This window comes from Schistocerca cancellata, chromosome 8 (assembly GCF_023864275.1).
Source record: "Schistocerca cancellata isolate TAMUIC-IGC-003103 chromosome 8, iqSchCanc2.1, whole genome shotgun sequence".
Taxonomy (NCBI): Eukaryota; Metazoa; Arthropoda; class Insecta; order Orthoptera; family Acrididae; genus Schistocerca; species Schistocerca cancellata.
Window position 1 is genome coordinate 459,941,976 of NC_064633.1, and position 24,319 is coordinate 459,966,294.

The 24,319-nt window shown below is 42.2% G+C and overlaps 1 protein-coding gene across 1 annotated transcript in view; it reads left to right on the top strand.

Annotated features, from left to right (window-relative positions):
- LOC126095629 (nose resistant to fluoxetine protein 6-like) overlaps positions 1-24,319 on the top strand; it is a 193,644-nt gene that overhangs the window by 98,544 nt on the left and 70,781 nt on the right. Inside the window, exons 4-5 of the mRNA XM_049910393.1 lie at positions 5,887-6,107; positions 22,515-22,597. Coding sequence (XP_049766350.1) covers positions 5,887-6,107; positions 22,515-22,597 — 304 coding nt within the window. The remainder of the gene's footprint in view (positions 1-5,886; positions 6,108-22,514; positions 22,598-24,319) is intronic.

Consider the following 24,319-nt stretch of genomic DNA (forward strand, 5'->3'; position numbering starts at 1 on the left):
ATCAGTCCATCTAATTTTCAACATTTCTTCTTTCCCGGTTTTCCCTCAGTCCATGTTTCACTACCATACACGGCTGTGCACCAAAAATACATTCTCAGAATTTTTTTCCTTAAATTAAGACCTATGTTTGATACTAACGACTTCTCTTGACAAGTAATGCCCTTTTCACCAGTGCAAGTCTGCTATTGGTGTCCATCCGTCATTGTTTATTCTGCTGCCTAGGTAGCAGAAATCCACAACTTTCTCTACTTCGTGACTGTCAGTCCTTATGTCAAGTTTCTCGCCGTTCTCATTTCTGCTACTTTTCAATATTTTCGTCTTTCTTCGATTTAATCTCAATCCGTATTCTGTACTCTGTTCATTCCATTTAGCAATTCCCGTAATTCTTCTTCATTTTCACAAAGGATAGCAATGTCATCAGCGAATCGTATCATTGATACCCTTTCACTCCAAGATAAAATTCTGAAAAGAAATAACTAAGGATCCGTGACACCTGAATCTCGTAGACACTCGTTTATTGACAAAAAGAGAACATTGGAACTAAAAATTAAACAAAGTCGCATGAACTCCAGTTTGTTTTATATCAGTTTGGAATTAAAAGTGTGTTGAAGTTCCTGACCAGACCAACATCTCACACTGTATACGTTTTGTTCGAATATAAGCACGACTGTCATCTGAGGAGTGATGAGAAGCTGGAGAAGAGACCTCTAATTCTGTCTGCAGCTGCAATGTCAACTGCGACTGAGCAGAAAGGCTAGGCTTAACTGCCCCCCTGCTTTAGTGGTGTGGAAGTAAGAACCCGGATGTGCGACCTGTGTGCTCTGTTTTTTTTTTTTTTTTTTTTTTTTTCACATACCTCACTCTTCAGCCATTGGCTACCTTGGTAACTGGAAACACTTGGGGGTACGCACCGCAAAGGGCCACTGTTTCTGTTTCTGACTCAGACTAGAGACGTTTACATACTAAGAAAGGTACCACTGTGGCCACTTAACGCAATACTCGTCGTGTTTCCTTTAGCCACTCTATAGGGTTCAATATGGATGATATTAGTACAGAAACTGGCATAAAAATAAACTCTAAATGATCTACGCATCTTTAAAAGCCCGCTGCGGTCACATGTGTCATTACGTGGTACACAACTAGCCCAACAAGTTATACAGACCATCACAGCACATGACACTAGAGTCGTAGCGGCTGTATCTGGCTGGGAGAGAGAGATTGCTTCAGACGTTTCAGAATTCTTATCTGCACGTTTAAATAAATGCAATTTCTCCGTAACACACCGTTATGACCTGGCGAAACTACAATCGTCCAGTCATAACTGTGGGTTCTTCGTTCTGGGAGGTAGTTGATCGGAACTACAACTTTATTACATGAATGACAAAAACATTTACTTAACTTCATTCAATTCATTGTCACAGGAATGAACCAAATATTTGCAACTGTTATAACGTTGTTGGTTATTTTGCTATGAAAGCGGTACTGATAGACAATAAAAGCGGTTTAAAAGCTGTGAGCTGTCTGGGGAAGTTAACCTTACATTACTGCGCAACTGTTTCACCAGGTATCCAGTCTAGCTTACCAAATTCCCAACCAGACTAACATTAATTATAATCTTTTGATAGTCATACGACAACCGGTGATATATACATAAAAAAAGAGAATTTAAATAAAAAGAAATAAATCAGTTTATATTTGGAAATTTATTTTAACATTGATCATTGAAATTTCAGCATATTAAATTTGATTCATAAATAAACTGATGCCTTATTTAGGATTGTGAAAATGTGAGATTGTAATCTTACAGAACACATCAAATATGGAGCCAAGATTGGGAGACTGCATACAACACTGCATTCATAAAACAACACACAACGAACGTTGAAACATATGCAAGAGAAAATTAACCACTACCAACCGATTCAATTTTCACCCAAAGAGGTTACGTTCGTAGCACAATCCTGTCCGTCATGTAATTACCACACACTGGTATACTAAATTCATATTAACTCTTTGTGAAATCTTCCCGAAAAGAATAGCTGAGGGCTACTTTGATGATTACACCACATGCTTCACGTGGTCAACTTGGTTTACACAAAGAGTGTAACTCCACAATAATTTTGATAATTAAAATAAATTAGATCGAAAAGCAATTTACAAAAGAAAAACCTCGAACTGGTTACTATCGTCTTACTATTAACCTGATGGGTCAAACAATTGTATAAGCACGTGGTACTGGTTTCACAAAGTACACCCCACGTGGGTTGAACATAAAGAAAAGTTGCTTTATTGAAAAATATTGTCAAGACGAGACGTTATAATCTCACGCACATTCGCATTTAAGATTGATGAACTTAGTTAGAGTTACTGATCAACACGTGGTTCCACTTTACTCACAAAGTAGTGACAAAGCAACTACCGGAATATATTCTGAACTTCACACGAGAATTACACTGCGCTGCAATTTAAGATAACATTAGATATTTTAGAGCTAAACCTGAAATAAAGGTGATTAAATTTTCAGTTAGGCTGAACTTAAGAAATCCATTGTCCTACGGACTTAGCAGAACGCGCTTAGTCGGAGATCTTACCACTTCAGACGCTCGCCACGGACAGACTGACTTGGTCCCTTTCTGAGGGTGGCTCACAAATACAAACGGAAGTGGCCAGAGAGGCAGCTTCCTATACCAACATGACGAAGGACGGACAGGACCATACTAAGGATAGAAACCTCTTTGCTTTTAGAAAGCGTAGCTACCTTTTCCGACGTTGGTCCTACTGTTCTCTAGCAGACAGGCTTGTCTGCTACCCTCAAGCATGCAACTAGAAATACATTTGCTCATTCATCCTCTCACACAGAAGGGAAGGGGGATGACAGTATCTTATCATATACAGTATATAAAAGAAAGCGGATGTAGGTTCCGTATGAGACTGTGTGACATGAATTACATATAAACTGTGTTTTAAAGTGTAGTAGTGTGACAGATCGTTCTTGTTTATGTGTAAAAGTAACACGTTCCACTACTCAGTCTCCTCCCAGATAGTCAGAAACGCCACAGTAAATTTAGAAGAGGAATTTATGCCGTAAATGAGAACAGATTTAAGAAATTAACTTGAAAGGAATCCAACAGAGACCTTTCACTGTCTTTGGACAATAAGGCATCACGTGATGCACAACGTTAAAAACTCTTCTTCTGATGTGTAAGTTCGTCATTTACAAAAGCACAGTTCCTTCTGCGGTTTGAGTAGCCCTGGTAACCTGACTGGAGGATATTGACTGCTTCATTTGAAGTCACGAACTGAGGCAGAGACAATCGACTTTATATCGACTTGTGTGCGATGGCGCTGTGGTGCTGAGAGCGATGGCGCGTCATCAGGAGTGCCTCCCATTCGTCGTTGCGGACTGCAGCGAGGCACAGCTGAGGCCTGTGGTATCGATTCCCGTCGCCGGCTTTGGTGTGGCACCGCGATCTTTGGACGATTCCGCACACAAGACAAAGTTTATACCTGTAGTGGTAACCTTTTCACTGACATTTTCGATTCCTGTGACCCTGCACGGGGCCGAGCGTTCGCGAGGTATGCTGGGAAAGGTGACTAGTATGACGTCACAAGTTTGTTGTCGAGGCTTACGAGAAAGACAGGCCGCGGCGCTTACGTCACGAAGGTAGCCCTGCGCTCGCTCGCTCGATAGCTCAAATCAGCAGACAAACTACGGTTTCTACAAGTGTTAACTCGTAACTAGGCGTGTCCGTACAAACGAAAAATGAATCTTCCACTGGAATCCGCTATTATGGAATCTTACTGTTATTAGTCCTATAATGATGGGAAGTCCATGGGCCTACTTCTAATCTGTTACGGCTGTACTGGCGTATAATAAAATAAAATCATGTTAAAATGATAATCGGTTGCATAAGGCACTACTTCCAGCTTGTAATGAGTACTCTTAAGCAGAAGAGACTAAATGCTATAAACAAGCCGTTATACCATTTATATCGAGTATTGATCTTAAATTTTGCTATAGTACTGTTAATCAGTAAGACTTCATAATAGCAGATTCCAGTGGAAGATGCAATTCTCGTTAGTACTTACAAGCCCAGCTCCGAGTAAACAGGCTTAGAAACGCATTTTGTCTGCTGAGCGAGCGAGTGAGTTCAGGACTACCTTCGTGACGTACGCGCCGCGGCCTGTCTTTTCTCGTGGGCCTCGTTTGGTGTGGTGCGTCTCTCTCTCTCTCTCTCTCTCTCTCTCTCTCTCTCTCTCTCTCTCTCTCTCTCTCTCATGAGCCCTGGAGCACAACTGTTAGCTGTTGCACATCGCCTCACCACCCCCCTTCTTAAGTGCGCACCCCTATAGTAGGGAATGAAATCTGACGCTTGGTGTCAAAGTCAAGACATGAAGATATCGAGCAACTTCTCAGTTTGAGCAAAATTTAGCCGAGCATGGGGGACTTAGTAGATGCTGTTTCGTCAGTCAGCAGTTCAGAAACGTCTCTGGCTGTATTTAACGCAGCTGGTCATAAGTGTGTAACTTTCTGTTTGGCTCTCCATCTGAAGCTATTTTAAAAGTAACGTGAAAGTTATTTGCTATGACTCGATCGTTCGTTCGTTCATGAGCTTTTTAAAATGTTTGCCTGCTTCTTACTGAAAACTAAATTTACTGTCCTCTGTTATAGAAAGGATAGACTGAAATTACTATTGCGAATAGCATGTCTCGGTGCACAAATTTTCATGAAGACAAAACAGACTGGCATCCCTGTGCAGGAAATTAAATCAAAACTGTTATTCAAAAACCACTGGTCCCGGCGAAGGTTAGAGTCCTCCCTCGGGCATGGATGTGTGTGTTTGTCCTTAGGATAATTTAGGTTAAGTAGTGTGTAAGCTTAGGGACTGACGACCTTAGCTGTTAAGTTCCATCAGATTCCACACACATCTGAACAAAAACCACTACCAACATCAAACTGCACTGCCCAAAAAGTTGAAACACTGAAATTACGTAGCAACACTATGAAACACCACTGTTCACTGAGTCATTAAAAATATTTATTACAAAGAAAATGCTTAGAATTTGCGCAGTGGAAACATGAGATGAGAAACGAAACAACCAACAAAATGAGAAGAATCTCACCTAAAAAATTACGGCGCAATCAGCAGTGCGAAGAAATTGCGCCAGCTAAAATATGCTAAAGTAAAACTAAACTACTGGGATTAAGATAGGGATGATTTTCTCATACTAAAAAAAAACTTCTTACTTGAAATCAAAATACTAATCTGTTCGTTATAACGACAATGCTGTATTTTAAACTCTTATTTCACAAGAACATAAAACTTACAGAAAACTGAACATTTTGTTTTCTTTGCAAAAGCCTTATAAGACAATGTATTTACGATAATGCAAATTGAAATGAATTAACTGAAATGATCTAAAATAAGTTGGGCAGGTGGACTGTTCTGTTTCAAGAATCGCTCACATTATCAGTGCGCGCCAGCAAAAATCATTACCTTAAAAACACATCCATAATGCAAATCCATTCTCTCTGTCCCATAACTGCTGCGTCTGTAAATCTTTCCATCAGATTAATAATTCGTAACAACTTTCTTCATCAAAATCCTCCTCCAATATGCGCTATGCTAACAGTTCTGTCAGCTTACTCCACGTCCAACACTAGACTAATCTCCGCTCTGAAACTGAGCCAAGATACACAAGTCTAGAGTTACTACTGTCACTGCCGTAAGTCAACTATTCCACAGATGTCACACGCGACTACATCGCTCTCGTAACACGAAATTTCCACTCACTCTGAAACTCTCCACAAATAAATGTCCTGTCCCCCCCCCCCCCCCCCACTGTATACGGCCATCTTTCAAACGTGGCGCTGGCTGCCTACAGGACATGGACGTGCAGACGCTGACGGGCACTGTGACGTACAAGTGGTCCTTCTGCGTGCCATCCACGTGCTCTGCAACCGACGTGGAGGCGGAGCTGGCAGCCAAGCTGTCGCCTCTGTCTGAAGACCCGACGGCCAACATCAGCCTCTCGGTGCCGCCCTCTGCCTGCCTCTCCGACGCCGACACCGCGGAGCCTTTGTCGCCAGAACTCATAGCTTTCCTGTGAGTAATCCCACCTGTCTGATCTACACCTCTTACTAAGTTACTACGATCAAGATAGGCTTGTCGTTCTCCCAGATGTACGAGGTGCATTCAAGTTCTAAGGCCTCCGATTTTTTTTCTAATTAACTACTCACCCGAAATCGATAAAACTGGCGTTACTTCTCGACGTAATCGCCCTGCAGACGTACACATTTTTCACAACGCTGACGCCAGGATTCCATGGCAGCGGCGAAGACTTCTTTAGGAGTCTGTTTTTTGGAAAATCGCTGAGGCAATAGCAGCACGGCTGGTGAATGTGCGGCCACGGAGAGTGTCTTTCATTGTTGGAAAAAGCCAAAAGTCACTAGGAGCCAGATCAGGTGAGTAGGGAGTATGAGGAATCACTTCAAAGTTGTTATCACGAAGAAACTGTTGCGTAACGTTAGCTCGATGTGCGGGTGAGTTGTCTCGGTGAAACAGCACACGCGTAGCCCTTCCCGGACATTTTTGTTGCAGTGCAGGAAGGAATTTGTTCTTCAAAACATTTTTGTAGGATGCACCTGTTACCGTAGTGCCCTTTGGAACGCAATGGCTAAGGATTACGCCCTCGCTGTCCCAGAACATGGACACCATCATTTTTTCAGCACTGGCGGTTACCCGAAAGTTTTTTTGTGGCGGTGAATCTGTGTGCTTCCATTGAGCTGACTGGCGCTTTGTTTCTGGATTGAAAAATGGCATCCACGTCTCATCCATTGTCACTACCGACGAAAAGAAAGTCCCATTCATGCTGTCGTTGCGCGTCAACATTGCTCGGCAACATGCCACACAGGCAGCCATGTGGTCGTCCATCAGCATTCGTGGCACCCACCTGCATGACACTCTTCACATTTTCAGGTCGTCATGCAGGATTGTGTGCACAGAACCCACAGAAATGCCAACTCTGGAGGCGATCTGTTCACAGTCATTCGGCGATCCCCCAAAAAAATTCTCTCCACTTTCTCGATCATGTCGTCAGACCGGCTTGTGCGAGCCCGAGGTTGTTTCGGTTTGTTGTCACATGATGTTTTGCCTTCATTAGACTGTCGCACCCATGAACGCACTTTCGACACATCCATAACTCCATCACCACATGTCTCCTTCAACTGTCGATGAATTTCAATTGGTTTCACAAGTCGTCATTTTAAGTATTTAAAACAGTTCTCATTCTCACCGCTGGCGGTAAAATTCCATCTGCCATACGGTGCTGCCATCTCTGGGACGTATTGACAATGAACGCGGCCTCATTTTAAAACAATGCGCATGTTTCTATCTCTTTCCAGTCCGGAGAAAAAAAATCGGAGGCCCTAGAACTTGAATGCACCTCGTACATTGTTGCCGCAGAACTACCTCCAAACCTCTCAAAGAAATTAGCTCTGCAGGCTTTCGTGGCCATTGTCATTAATGGTGAAACCTTACGAGTCGTTAAGCCCGACATACTCTTCGTCCACTGCTTCAGTGTTTGAAGTTTCGATCACTGCGAAAACTATCTTGACCAACACTGACTTGGTCTTAGAACCAGAAAAAGAGGAGATATCATATTATTTCTTGCCAGCTCAAGCAGAAATCCATGCAGCGGCACTGTAGGATTGATAGCCGAATTTGCAGGGGACATTGATGTTGACAGCTAATAAATTATTTGCGTCTGCAGAAGAGACAATACATATGGATTCATCAAAAACAAAGGGAACAACGAACCCTCGATATTCGAATTTACGGAGCCTGTGTGAGTTTGAATGCAGATGTTTTATTGGTGCTTATGTTAAAAGGATTAGAGGTACGTTACTACCTATGTTAGACACAATAGCTTATTTAGCAGATCCAAAGACTACTTATCAATTATACATGGGGGTAGGGGTTCCTAGTGCCTCCCAAATATTCGTGGTGCCGAGCAGATAAAGTACTTAGGGCGACCAAAACTAGCAATCGAGGGGTAGACTGAACCCAAAAGCCTAGAGAGAGACAAGCAATCTAAGGGAAGAAAAGAAAAAAGGTCCTTCTGGAAGGGGGTTGGAGTGATAGGCTTGCGCCCTATTCTCTGAAAAAGACATGGTTGCATTCTGTCCTGAACACAAGACTCAATGAGGAAGAATTGACAGACGCTTACTTGGCTGCACTAGACAATATCTATTGGTATTTGGAATATTCAACGTCTGAGATCAAAACAGACGGAAGTCTTAGTTGAAATAAGTGAGTTAGAACTGGATGTCATAATTCTAACCGAAATTGAGAAGGGATGCGGAAAATGTTGTGCGAGCAACTAGTACATAATATATGAAGTAGTGTACCAAAATTCCAACATGCGATAGCAGGAGTGTCGATACTAGTACACAATACGTGAATGAGATAATTAACATAGAGTAACTGGAAAATTATGAGAGTGGAATTTAATGGACATAGTCAAAATACAACTGTAATTGGAGTGTATGTTATAAATGAAAATCATTTAATGAAGAGAAGGAAACTTTTTTTGATAATTTTGGAGATGTAGTACATGATCGAGAGGCAATGGTAGTTTTTGGTGACGTAAGCAGTAGGGTTGGAACATCTGAAGAAGGAATTGGTCCTGCTGGAGAAAAAATAGTAAACGACAACGGAAATAGATTAACCGGTCTTTCTAAGGAACAGGAGTTTATTGTAGCGAACAGATTTTTCCAGCGTAAAGATATGCATAAATACACTGGGGAACAGTATACTAGGAATCTTAAATCGAGAGCAGATTTGATATTGCTGGAGGAAGAAAAGGGAAGACGTTACTGGCAGACGTAAGGCTATATACGCAACCAGAGTGCGCCAGAACCATATGATAGTACGGAAAATATAGGTAAGACCAACTATTAAGAGTATGAAGACTGAAATTACAGAATATAAAAGTGATGTTTAGGAGTCTTTCTTGACTACTTTCGCGTCAAAGTGCTATACCAAAATGGGCCCTAGAATAAATTTAAAATAGAAAGGGTAGAATACCGCACAACTGTGCAAGCAGCAAGAGGAGCCCTAAGAGAGGATGAAAAGAAAACACATTTACAACCCTTTTCCAGGGAGTTGGAAGACATGATTCAGGCAAAGACAAAAACTATATATGAAACTGTTAAGTGGCAAGTCAGACCAACATCAGATCAGATAATAGGTTAAAACGAAAGTCAGGGTGGAGAGGAATGAACACTGGCACAGACTGTGCAGAAACACATATGGGACAACAGGATATAATAAATCTAATGAAGATTATTTAAAATAAGAAATAACACTGAATAGAAGAACATCGTTAAAAAACTTCCGCACAAAATGGATAGGACGATATTCAACACCATTGTAGGAAAATAGGCTGGACAATAATTGAGAAGTTAAGAAGTTGGAAGAAATCGATACGGAAATAATGGAGCATTTGAAAGCAGTGCTGTCTAAATCAGGAGTATCGTAAATAAAGCCTCAGGATAAGGATATATACGTATGGAACTACTGGAGTGTTGAGGAAGTGTAGTGATAAGATACCTACAGAACTGTTTTGGAAAGTAGAGGTGGGAGAAGATCCACTTATGGAATGAAATTTGGCATTTATCTCCTCAATATATGAAAAATGTGACAAGAGGACGTGAAAAAAATTTTGGAGGAAGAAGTGTTATCCCAGAAACATCAAGCTATTCTCCATTATTATGAGTAAGAATGAGAAAAAGGTGTGTCGGCTTTAAGTGAAGAGCAATATGATTTTAGGAAGTGATGACTTTGTCTTGATAACATTCACTACATCAGTTACAAGAAAATGCAGGAATAAAAATTAAAGCGTATATATGCCACCTGTGGACCTGCAGAAAGTGTATGAAAATATTCCTAGAATAGAATAATCGGAATCAGTGAGAAAGGGTTAACGTGAGAGAAGGATTGCTTAACCTGGTAAAATGCTAGACAAGAATACAAAAGTAGTGATTAAAGTGGGAAACCAGGTTACCCGAAATATTTTCGTTGGCAAAGGTCTAAAACAAGGTTATGATATGTCAGCTTTTCTGTTTAACATTGGTTAGGAACGGCACTGAATGTCTGGTACAGGGAATGCTTTGGAATGGGAACAAAGATTGATGACAGTACTCTTCACTCGCTTTTATTCGTGGAGTACCAGGTATTATTCGCTCAGTTGAAGATAATATCGTATACATGCTGAGAAAGTAAATGGGGTTTGGGAATAAATTTGGAAAAGACAGAATGTATATATACGGAACAGAATTTGGTGAAACTTGGTACAGGGGGAGGAGAAATAAAGTTCCGAAGAGCGTACAAATATTAAGGAACAGTAACAGTTAGCTCCGATGCATATGACAAGGACATTAGTTCCAGAATAGCAATGGTGAAGAAAGGTACTTAAGTTTCGTGTGGTACTCGTAGAATTGAATAATAATATTCAGAAGGACACCAAGAATATTTCAGCGTGGTGGAAAACTTCTGTATGGAGCTGATGTGACCTCAAAGAATGAAAAGTATGGAAAAAGAACGGTGAAAATGAACTACAAGATGTCTACAGTTAACGAGGCAGGATAGGATACGAAATGAGATGGAATGGACGCAAATAGAAATAATGCGCTCCATACAACAAACTTTGGACAATTCAGCGCTTCAGTAGTATGGGCACCTACAGAGAATGTCTAGCCACAGGGAGCCGTGGAAGATTTTAACCATTTGACTACCAACTGGACATACGTGTCCCACAATACGTTATCAGAGAACCGATTGGAATTTGTTGCATGTTATTGCTATATATCAGTGTCCAACTGATAAAGGAAGCCTACTAATGGCTAGCCGAATTCTTATGATTACAGATTGCATCTGTAGATTGCGCGTACTCAAGTTTCATTGCTACCCCTCGTCACCGTATTGTCTCATCGAATTAGTTCGCTCTTGCAGATAAGCAATAGAGTTAAAAGATTCGCAAAGCAGGTTGCTTTCGCGGCTTCCCGGACGCATCGCGTCAGCGACTTGCACCACGAATGGACGTTTGACACATCACAAATGAAGCCCATATTGAGCACCTTTAGAGTGAATTATACACTTGGAGAGGTGCTCTTTCCACTGATTTTTGTTTTCAGTATATCTTGTAGGTTTTGCGCAGTCTTCTGAACCCTGGAGGTACTCTCGAATAATCCTGTGTGCTACCCCCACCCCCAGTTCCTTGGACAACGAAACGGGTACAAATATTCTTTTCATATTGTTACTTCTGACTCATAAATTAACTAAAATAACTGTACATAAATGTTTTTGAAATAAAATTACTGGTCAAGAAGTTAATCTGGGAGCTGTCCGGAAGAAGGAGAGGGAGGGCAGCGCTAAGATGGGAAAGATACATACAGGAAACAATGAAAGACGACATCTAGGACCGGATGTCTAGAACGAATGAGGCCTGTGGAGGTCGTAAACGGCTAACTCCTATGGAGAAACGCCGAAGGAGAAGGTGAAGGAGAATGAGAACGATTATTGAACCGGGGTTAGGTTTGGTAGCTACGCAGAACAATTGAAACAATTTTCAGAAACAAAAAAGGGAACTATTGTTGTTTAGATTACGCAGGAAGAATTGCGAGGGTAGAAGAAAGCTGGTAACCGACGGCAGTATTACCTCATGAAGTCGGTAGGACTTCGGATGTGGCGCGTATTGTGCACTCTCTGGATCAGAGGCAGGCGGAGTGCTGCTGTGTTAAATCGGATACGATTGTGATAATATCACATTTAATATTATAATGCAGGCGATCATTTCTAGCTACTCCTCCTACTTCGGTTCACCAAGATCTAGGGGCCAGTACTGTGTTAGCTTCTTATTTAACGAAAGATTCTGAGTCTTCAGTGATGAACTCACACCCACAAAACGTAGATAGGTTCTAGACGGTCTGTACTCCAAGACGCTAAAGAGAATCCATGAGAACCGTATCAGACTCTCTCTTTCGAAGTAGTCACGTAAGGAGTCATGTGCACTGAGCCCCTATGCCAACAGAACTGCTGAGTCGTAAGAGATGTTCTAGAAGGACGGTAGAAATGAGTCTGCTTTCTGAGTTGGTAAGAGCGCGCGCGCGTACACACACACACACACACACACACACACACACACACACACAGACCGTAAGCCAGCGGAGGCGTATTTGTTAGGCGGTCTTGCCGCGCGGGGTAGCCGAGCAGTCTAGGGCGCCTTGCCACGGTTCGCGCGGCTAGGCCTAGGGACCGATGACCTCAGCAGTTTGGTCCCATAGGAACTTACAACAAATTTCCAAAAATTTCGTTAGAGGAGCTTCATACTACTTCCATAGCAGACTATGGGCAACGGTCGTTTCGGATGTGCCATGATTTGTACATGACGACGAAGCTTTTGAAATAATTTTTTCGCCACCTTGATAATTACCCAAAAAACTGAAAAAAAAAGCACTCCGTCATCAGGCCACATGTGGCCCACCGGGAACATCCGACCGCCGTGGCATCCTCAGTTGAGAATGTGGATAGGAGGGGCGTGTGGTCAGCACACCGCTCTCTAAATAACTGAAAGCAGGATGGTAATTGTGCGGAAACCCAAAAGATAGTGCTCTGGTTCCTCGTGGTAATTGTGACGTGTAATACTAAGTCTATTATTTGTCTGCGAAATAAGCCTATCAGTTTATATGACTTCTTAACTAAACGAGTTATCAGAATTGTAAACCTGGTGATAAGTCACTCATTCATACTCCAGTGGCACCTTACAACTTGTGTTTGCCATTGACACACTCTTTTCCCTTGAGATGGTCTCCGCAACGGGTATGAGACGTTGCTGCTAAGGCATACCCCCCTCTCTCTCTCTGTCTCTCTCTCTCTCTCTCTCTCTCTCTCTCTTTCTCTCTTTCTTTCTTTCTTTCTTTTCCTCCTCCTCCTCCTCCTCCTCCTCCTCCTCCTCTCCTCATCCTCTTTTTTACACCCCCTCCCTTCCGATGACGACCATCTTCAGTCAGACATTGTTGAAATAGACATCCTGATCCATTTATTGATGTTCTCGGTAACCTGAATGGGTGGGTCCAAGCCACTATAAGCAAAACATCCACAAAGCGTACAAACGTACAGCACTGCTTCCGGCCTCAATTGCGCCCTCGACACACTGCGGTTTAATTGCTTCATTTGGACGTCGGCGCACTCGATGTCTTGCATTTGTTGTCTGTTTGGCTCGTTGAAGAACCGGTGTGTGCAATAACCTTTTGCCTGATAGCCGTCTCCAGATATCCGTTGCATACAGTGCTCTTCGCTTGGAAACTGGTTGAGATGGACATGTACTCCCTCACAGCAGCAAATCCTGTTGGAGTTAACACCGAAGGTCATCGACAAGGCGTGGCCCTCGTCTGCATTCCCTGTTGGTTAGGATCATTTTACTGTCTTTCTTCTTAGTCCGTGTTACGTGGCTGCTGTCTAACATCCCTGAAAATTGTCATCTAAACTTTCTTCACTTCTTCTTCCTCTTCGTCGTCATTGTTGTCCTCTTCATATACACGGTAGTTTTAATTTATAGTCTACATCATATGAATATCTTTTACATTTTCCGTTATGAAATTAGCTACTGTTTCCGATAACACAAATCACTGTTCAAGTTCGCCGGCACCGTAGACTGCAATGAGGCACCATAGGTTAGACACTGGGTATGCGAGGGCAGTTGCAGTCATGGACTGTGCGGCTAGTCCCGGCGGAGGTTCGAGGCCTCGCTGGGGCATGAGTGTGTGTGTTTGTCCTTAGGATAATTTAGGTTAAGCAGTGTGTAAGCTTAGGGACTGATGACCTTAGCAGTTAAGTCTCATAAGATTTCACACACATTTGGACATTTTGTGCGAGGGCGGGACGGGAGGGAGATATTGTTAGCAAGCTTGTGAATCCATGGAACTCAAATTCGTTTCATAGGTGCAGTGCTACTGCCAGTTGAATCCAGTGTTTCCAGATAGACAAAGGTTTCCCGCGACATCGAATATATGGCCACTTTTACGACTTATAAAAATTTTACATCAAACACTGGACATTTTTATATTTATTTCGAGTATAAGACGCACCTGAATTTTGGAGACAATTTTTCGAAGAAAAACGTGTCTTATAGTCCGTAAATTACGATTTAAAAGGTCAGTCAGTCCTGTGTAGACTGTAACCATCTTTACACAGCTGTTTCGCAGGGAAGTATGTCAAGTAGGCGAAGAATGCCTTTACCTTCGTCCACTCTTAATTTACACAGTACTGTCAATGGTAACGTGACAATAAATATGAGAACTTGGTCAAATGTCTTCGAATAACGAAACCTTCCTGAGAAAGTACTTACTTTCTTTACATTTGTTACGGTTATTCAGTCCGTCACAAAAGTAAAAGTCGTATGGCATGAGTGGCTGAGACCCAGAAGAAATAACACTGCGGAGTTTGACGTAAATACGGCCGCCTAGCGTATATGCATATGCGCATTACGGTCAAGTCTGGAAAGTTGCCTACACACCAGGTAAGTCAAACTCTGACTGAAAACCTCATTTGAACCGATTAAACACAGTTCATCTGTTTATTGTAATCGCTCAATTCACATAGGCCTTTTCTTAGCTTATCTCCTTCTCACCCTTTTTTGGTTGCTTTAGCATTATTCATCAGAACTAAGGCGTTGCACTCGCGCTAGTCACTTTTTTTATACTCTAAAAATTGATCATTTACGAGAAGGTCTCGCGCACTTTGGTTCCGTACGGAATTGTGTGTGTAGGCAGTTCAGCCATTCGGGGAATCCAGGATCCCCGCGCAGAGTGGCCGCGCGGTTAGAGGCTCCATGTCACGGATTGCGAGGCCCCTCCCGCCTCAGGTTAGACTCCTCCCTCGGGCGTGTGTGTGTGTGTGTGTGTGTGTGTGTGTGTGTGTGTGTGTGTGTGTGTGTGTGTGTTGTTCTTAGCACAAGCTAGTTTAAGTAGGGACTGCTGACCTCTGCAGTTTCGTCCCTTAGGAATTCACACACATTTGAACATTTGAATCCAGGATCTTGGTGATTTTTGCCTGTTATCGATATTGATACTGGTAAATGTCGGTTCCAGAGATTCCAAGACAAAGAGACAGTTTTAATTTTAAGTTCAAAGTCGGATAAAAAACCGAGAAAAATTTTATTTTTTGTATGATATAATTACACATTTACAATTTGCGGAATTTTTCCTTTGGTTTAGTGTGAAACCTTGTTTTTTGCCAAATTTCGTGATGCTAGGTCGGTGGTTCCCAACCTGTGGGTAATTACCCCCTGAGGGGTGGAATGCAATTTTCTGAGGGATAAAATCTAAACTATTCGATTCTATTTCAGTCACGAAACTAAATTATTTTCAAAAGATCATTACAATTACCACAGTCCACCCTCTACACACATATGTTAGCGCTTCATTCCGTACATCGGCGATGATAAAAGTGAGACATACGCGTAACAAATGCTAAATACTCAAGAAAATGAGTACCTGAAATAGTCCAGAAATTGATTCATTACTCGCTTCGAAACAAGTAAACTAATTAATAGGCGGCACGACACAGCAATAATTACATAAGGGCTACTGTAGTGCTGTATACAGTTTTATTATTATTACTATTATTACTAGAGTGGTTAGACACAAACCATTAACAGCCTGAGGTCGTCCAATTTTTGGCAGTTCAGGAGTAAGGAGGGCAGCAATGATATAATTTACGAAGATTAGTGCACACATCTGAACCCGTTTGATTTTAAATGGGATTGCAATGTATTAGCAAAGCTACTGCCACAGTGGAGAGGAGTAACGCAGGAAAGACTGTTTTGTAACAAGTGTGTACACTGACTGTGAATAGTCTTTCTTGCCGGCCGGAGTGGCCGTACGGTTCTAGGCGCTACAGTCTGGAACCGAGCGAGCGCTACGGTCGCAGGTTCGAATCCTGCCTAGGGCATGGATGTGTGTGATGTCCTTAGGTTAGTTAGGTTTAATTAGTTCTAAGTTCTAGGCGACTGATGACCTCAGAAGTTAAGTCGCATAGTGCTCAGAGCCATTTGAACCATTTTTTGAATAGTCTTTCTTTTCTGAGGAGTTGTGGGTAGCACTTGCGATGCACCACGAATTCCTTCGCCATTCATTCTAACAAACACGCACACGTCTTTCATCAGTTTAAAAACAAAAGTGTTCCAAGAAAATTCTTTCATCATACAATTTAGTTAGGTCCTAAAGTTGGTGATAATATGGGGAGGGTCGGGGTAACAAATGTCAGGGGGGGGGGGGGGAGAGCGGAGTACTAGCTAACGTCTGATTGCACTCAGGGTAATGGTCTAAGAAAGGCTGGGAATCTCTGTAAATGTAAGTCAATGGGAAGTGTGCTGTAGATTCTGATGAGTGAGTTTGCGAGTATCAAAGTGTGTGATAAACCGCCTTATCTTTTGATTGGATATACCACATCGGCAATGTGACGAAAGTTTCAACTTGATACGTCTACCTCTTCCTGAGAAACAGGATTTTGACAGCCGGACAGACAGACAGACAGGCAGACAGACGGACAACGAAGTGATTCTGTAAGGGTTCTGTCTTTGTTGGTTGAGCTACGGAACCCTAACAAGCGATGGTTATATATACACTACAGTATATATACATGATAGTGTCTAAAGTGATTTTAGAGGGGACTAGACGCCAAAGGAAACCCTAATGTGTTCTGTTCAACGATCGACCTACAAGATATAATTAGAAATGGAAGCTCAGAGCAGCGGCGTTTGCGTAGAGTTGTCAGTGCTGCTAAACAAGAAACACTTCGTGAAATAACCACAGATATAAATACGGGTCGTATGATGAATGTACCCGTTAGGACTGTAGGGCGAAATTTGGCGTTAATGGACTATGGCAGCAGACGACCGACGCGAGTGCCATTGCTATCAGTACAGCATCGCCTGCAGCGCCTCTCCTGAGCTCGTGACGATATCGATTGGGCACTAGATGTCTGGAAAACCGAGGCCTCGCTCGACGGACGAGTCCCGGTTTCAGACGGTAAGAGCCGATGGTGCGGTTAGAGTGTGGCGCTAACCCCATGAAGTCTACACCCACGTTATCAACAAGGCACTGTGCAAGCTGGTTGTGACTCCATAACGGTGTGGGCTGTGTTTACGTGGAACGAACTGGGTCCTCTGGTCCAAGTGAAACGATAATTGATTGCAAATGGTTATGTTCGACTACGTGGAGGCCATTTTCATGGACTTTAGGACTTAACGTTCCGAAACATAGCTGTTCGCGATTGGTTTGCAGAACATTCCGGACAGTTCGAGCGAATGACTTGGCCACCCAGTTCGCCCGACACGAATTCCATGGAACATTTATGGGACATAATCGAAAGTCAGTTCGTGCACAAAATCCTGAACCGGTTCCACATACCACCGCTGCTATAGAAGCAACTTAGCTCAATATTTCTGCAGGGGACTTCCAACGACTTGTCGAGTTGCTGCACTAGCCTGAACAAAAGGAGGTTCCACACGATATTACGAGGTATCCCATGACATCTGTCACCCCACCGTATTATCCTGCTTAGACGTGTGTTCTGTGAAATTCACGTCCAAATTTTCGGTCCATCGGGAAGTGGGAAGCTGGAACAGAAGTTAAGAATTGGTGGTAAGTCCTACGTTTCTTAAAAACCAACAATAAGAAAGCGGAAAAACCAAACGGCTTCCTCTACTTTCGGAGCACCGAATATGGGACTCAACTCCAATTGCAAACGTAATCGAGGTATATCAAGTGATGCCTGTGCAGGTTAGCGGAAAAATGAGATGCTCTTTTGTAATGGGTATGCCAGGAGCGATGGTCAACATTTAGAGATATGACAGGAACGAACATTCGAAGCAAAAAAGTCTAGTAAATATGGGCTCTAAAGTGAATACCTTAAGAGCTATGAGCACTTGTCCATATTCGCTACTGTGAAACACATCTCCTACTGAACAAGCTTCTAAGGTATGCATTTTAGAGCCCATGTTTACTGCTTTTTTGCTTAGAATGATCGTGCCTGTCATATCCAAGAATCTTGGCCGTTCCTACTGGGACATCCTGAATATCTTGCAGCTAATGGCCCCTTTTTAACACCACATAACACAGGCTTCGTATGTCTGGACGCAATTTCTCTCACTCAGATGATGGTTTTTCTCTAATCGAGAAAGAGCAGAAACGTTATAAATTTTCAAATGTGGAAGACCTTAAAAATGTAATAAATCCTGCTAGGCCATCTTGGCTGTACAAGGTCTTAGGCTTGATAGGACGTAGTTCCTTCGTTTTTGACAGTGTCTCAAGAAAATACGTACACACCTCGACGCTTCAGGCTTCATGACTTGGGATAACAAACGCTCTGGAAGTCATAAATTGCAAGAAAATCTATAGAAACCACTTGCAGTGGTAGTAGTGGTGTATTCTGAAACGAGGAGTCACCGTCCATTACGCAAGAACAGCAGAATTTTTGTGCTTGCCTTCTGTAGCAACATTCAGTGACACGAAGAAAGAGGACATTCGTTCTGAACTTCAATTGCTTAGTGAAGAAAACAAGAAACTTTACAACAGAATTCGAAGTGTCGACAACTTCAGCATTAGGCTTCGATCACTCTGGAAAACTCATTATGGCTGTAGATCTTTTCTGACTTTGAGAAACTGAAAAGAAAAGAAAAAAAAGGTCCATTTTATCTGATTATCTCAAAATTTTTGCAGTTCCTCAAAATGTCCATTATTCTCAATAATCAACAAATGATTAAAGTACTTGTTTAAATTGTAACGCTTACAGTTCTTTCGCTCCCTTGGGAAAATTTTCTTGGCACTAAGCTCAATTTTTCTTTTTTTTTTTTTTGTGGGGGTAATCAGTCTTCTGACTGGTTTGATGCGGCCCCCAACGAATTCCTCTCCTGTGCCAACCTCTTCATCTCAGAGTAACACATGCAAACTGCGTCCTCAATTATTGGCTGGATGTGTTCCAATATCTGTCTTCCTCTACGGTTTTTGCCTTCTACAGCTCTCTCTAGTATCATGGAAGTTATTTCCTGATGTCTTAACAGTCCTATCATCGTGTCCCTTCTCCTTGTCAGTGGTTTTTACATATTTATTTCCTTTCCGATTCTGCGCAGAACCTCCTCATTTCTTACATTATCAGTCCACCTAAATTTCAACATTCGTCTGTAATACTACATCTGAAATGCTTCGATTGTCTGTTCCGGTTTCCCCACAATCCATGTTTCACTACCATACAATGCTGTACTCCAGACGTACATTCTCAGAAATTTCTTCTTCCAATTTAGGCCTATGTTAGATACCAGTCGACTTCTCTTGGCCAGGAATTGCCTTTTTGGCAGTGGTGGTCTGTTTTTGAGTTCCTCCTTGCTCCGGCCGTCATGGGTTAATTTTCTGCCTAGGAAGCAGAATTCCTTAATTCCATCTACTTCCTGACCATCAATCCTGATGTTAAGTTTCTCACTGTTCTCATCCATCTACTTCTCATTACTTTCTTCTTTCTTCGATTTACTGTCGATCTATATCCTGTACTCATTAGATTGTTCATTTTATTCACCAGGTCATGTAATTCTTCTTCACTTTACTTAGAATAACAATGTCATCAGCGAAACGAATCATTTTAATTCCACTCCTTCGTTCTTCGTCGTTCACTCTTAGTCTTGGCTCTTGTACATATTGTATATTACCCGTCTCTCCCTATAGATTACCCCTATTTTTCTCAGAATTTCGAACATCTTGCACCATTTTACATTCTCGAACGCTTTTTCAAGGTCGACAAATCCTATGAATGGGTCTTGATTTTCCTTTAGTCTTGCTTCCATTATCAACTAGAACGTCAGAATTGCTCGTCTGGTGCCTTTACCTTTTCTAAAGTCAAAATGATCGTCATATAGCACATACCCAATTTTCTTTTCCATTCTTTCGTATATTATTGTTGTCAGCAGCGTGGATGCATGAGCTCTCAAGTTGATTGTGCGATTATTCTCGCACTCGTCAGCTCTTGCAGTCTTCGGATTTGTGTCGGTGATATTTTTTCGGAAGTCAGAGGGTATGTCACCAGACTCATGTATTCTACACACCAAGGTGAATAGTCGTTTTGTTGCCACTCCCTACAATGATTTTAGAAATTCTGATGGAAATTTTATCCATCCCTTCTGCCTTATTTGGCCTTAAGTCCTCCAAAGCCCTTGTAAATTCTGATTCTAATATTGGATCCCCTACCTAATGTAAATAGACTCCTATTTCTTGTTCTCTTGTATCAGACGAGTATTCCTCCTCATAGAGGCTTTCAATATACTCTTTCCACCTATCCACCCTCTCCTCTGTATTTAACAGTGGATTTCCCGTTGCGCTCTTAATGTTACCACCCTTGCTTTTAATTTCGCCGAAGGCTGTTTCGACTTTCCGTATGCTGAGACAGTCCTTCTGATAATCATTTCTTTTTCGATGTCTTTACATTTTAATGCAGTCATTTCGTCTTAGCTTCCCTGCACTTCCTGTTTATTTCATTTCTCAGTAACTTGTATTTCGGTATTCCTGAATTTCTCTGAACATTTTTGTACTTCCTCGATTCCTGGATCAGCTGAAGTATTTCTTCTGTTATCCATGGGTTCTTCTCAGTTACTTCCTTTGTACCTATGTTTTTGTTAGCAACTTCTGTGATTGTCCTTTTTAGAGATCTTCATTCATTTTCAACTGTACTGCCCACTGAGCTATTTCTTATTGCTGTATCTATAGCCTTAGACCACTTCAAGCGTATCTCGTCATTCCTTAGTACTTCCGTATCCCATTTCTTTGCGAATCGTTTCTTCCTGAGTATACTCTTAAACTTCAGCCTACTCTTCATCACTACTACATTATGATCTGAGCCTATATCTGCTCCAGGGTAAACCTTACAAGCCAGTACCTGATTTCGGAATCTCTGTCTGAATATGGTGTAATCTAGCTGAAATCTTCCCGTACCATCCGTCCTTTTCCAAGTATACCTCCTTTCTTGTGATTCTTGAACAGAGTATTAGCTATTACTAGCTGAAACTTGTTACAGAACTCAGTCTTTCTCCTCTCTCATTTCTTGTCCCTTGCCCATAATCTCCTGTAAACTTTTCTTCCACCCTTTCACATAGAACTGCGTTCCAGTCCCCCATAACTATTAGATTTTCATCTCCCTTTACGTACTGTATTATTCTTTCAGTATACTCATATACTTTCTCTCCCTCTCTTCATCTTCAGTCTACGACTTTAGAATGTGTACCTGAACTGTCGTTGTCCTTGTCGACTTGCTGTCGATTCTGATAAGAACAATTGTATCACTGAAATGTCCACAGTAACTCACTTTCTGCCCTATATTACTATTCATAACGAATCGTAGTCCCATTATACCATTTTTTCTGCTGTTGATATTACCCTATACTCATCTGACCAGAAATCCTTGTCTTCTTTCAATTTCACTTCACTGACCCCCAATTTTTCTAGATTGAGCCTTTGCATTTCCCTTTTCAGATTTTGTAGCTTTCCTACCACGCTCAAGCTTCTCACATTCCACGGCCCGACTCGTAGAACGTTATCCTTTCGTTAATTATTCAGTCTTTTTCTCATGGTCACCTCCCCCTTGGCAGTCCCGGAATCTTTTGCCAATGGAGAGATCATAATGACACTTTTTTTAATACACGCCTCATGTCCTGTGGATACACGTTACGTGTCTTTAATGCAGTCGTTTCCATTGCCTTGTGCGTCCTCATGCCGTTGATCATTGCTGATTCTTCCGCCTTTAGGGGCAGTTTCGCACCCCTAGGACAACAGAGTGCTCTGAACGGCTGTCCGCTCCTCCGCCTTCTTTGAAAAGGCCGAATGAGGGTGAGTTCTTATGCCGGAAGTCTTCGGCCGCCAATTAGCTTTTCTATCTTTCAAATAACCCCCTTTATTTGCTCACTGCGTTTTTGAAGATGATGATTTTTTTTCAGTCCATAATACTTTTGAAACAATACGTCTCCCAGTACAGCATGCAGTGAAATGTTGCACAGTAGCTTCTCGGGGTTAGGTCAGCATAGTGGCTACGTATGGAACAGTACGCTACGCCGCGGCCAACAGACCTATTTTTCATAGGAGGAGCTTCATGTTGTTCTTATAATAATTGGACTGTACCTGTTAGCACAAATCAATCAAAATTGTTCCTGGGAAGGTGGTGCAACTGGAAAAAGAGCTGGTTCTTTCAGGCCTATACATATGGTTATTAGGCAGTGTGTATGGCTCATGGGCTAAATTGGCACATTGTGCGCGATCCACACAATTGTGTATCACCATTCTGGAAATGGGAGCTGCAGTATGCAATCAAGAAACGATACATTAAGCAGCTTCAAAAGCTACAGAAGTGTATGCTGATGCTTAAATTTTACTGTAGCGAGATGAGTAACAGGCGGCGTTTTTTGGTGCTTTGCAGGTGTCTGGTGGCGCTACTAGCGGCTGTGGTCGTCATTGGAACTGCACTGGATGTTTTTACCGCAAGGGAGATGCAACCTCCACGTGAGTAGTCTGTTTTGCTGATTATGTGGCAGAAACTTAGTTATCGTTATAACATGTTTCGTAGTTTTCAGAGAGAACCTTACAGTATTCCCAGAGTTACTTTTGAAGGTATAATATCGTTCTTAAAGTTAGTTCCTTTAGTACCATACTTAAGATAAAAATATTGGCAGTATAAAATGTAATACAATCGGGAAGGGTTGACACTAAAATGTAGTCCAATAGTTTTCCGTTATTTTGAATAATTCGTATGTGAAGCGCAACTCATCGCGAAAAGTTCCCGTTAATTCAAGTTTATTTCATATCGCCATTGATGTGAATTGGTTAGCTTCTTCAACAAATTCTCTCACAATTACGCTTGAGGTACCTACTTTCATTCTCTCTTTACGAATTCAAAATGCCGTTGATTTCTGACTCTAAAGTCACACCCACCCTCTGATACTTTTATTCGGCAGTACTGAGCAGACATTGATCACTCCAGATATTATCTATTTTCTGCGTCTTCCCACATGTTCAGAAACTTTAGTAAAGCACTGGCGATCCTGAAAGCGAAACCATCACTGTTGCTTATTGTGATATGTGGACCAGAATATTTGCGAGTCTCCCCCTTAGACTCCTTCCCCGCCCTATCAATAGCTTGCATTCTGAGTTAACACTATGGTGCACATAACTAGGGATGGAAGTAACTTTAGTTTAATATGTTACTGCCAAAGTAACATAGCTCTATGGAACTTTGACTATGCACAGAAATAGCTGCTACAGTTCAGCATAGAAATTAGTTGAAGGACATAACAATGAAACGAAGAGAAATGACACTTTTATTCAAATAATTACATTGAGGTCTCAGCGATTCATGATGGCCCATGGACGCTACAGAAAGAGGGACGTGGTTCTCCATAAGATGTGAGATCGCTACGGTCGGCAATACTTGCTCTGAAACATATTCCCACGTTAGCCACAAGGTTGCTAAGGAGTTTTTGAACTAGGACGTCACGTTTGTCCATCACCACGGTTGACAGGTGCTAGATGGTGACTGTGGACGTGCAGCAATATGTCTTCCCAACGCATCCCATACGTGCCCGATGGAATTTGAGTCGGGGGAACGACCAGGCCGGTCCATTTACCGAATACCCTCTCGTTCCAAGAGTTCCTCCATCTACGCAGTTCGATGCGGCAGTGCACTGACATCCAAAAACATGAAATCCTGGTCGAACGCACTGCTGAAAAGACGCACATTGGGAACTACTACAGTGTCACAGTAACGTTGACCGGCGGGGATACAGTGTACAAATATACGGAGGTCAGTACCCCAATGCAACATTATTCCACCCCACACCATAACATCTGAACCACCAGAAAATATCATGTTTCATGGATGACAATGCGCGACCGCATCGAACAACGGTGGAGAAGCTCTTGTAATGAGAGGACCTTCAGTGGAATGACTGGTCTACCCGTTTCCCCGACTTAGATCCTATACAGCATATGTGTGATGTGCTTTAAAGGCATGTTGCAGCGCGTCCACATGGGCCAGTGACCATCCAGCTGTAGTTAACCGCGCTGGTTGAGGAACGGAAGGCCCCACCACAAGATCTCGTAACCAACCTCGTAGCTGGCTAGCATGGGAGCACATCGTAGAGCATGCACTGACTTTTGTGGTGATCACACACTCAGTTAACAACCTTGTCCCACGTTTTATAAAGTCGACGGAACCTTCATGAATTG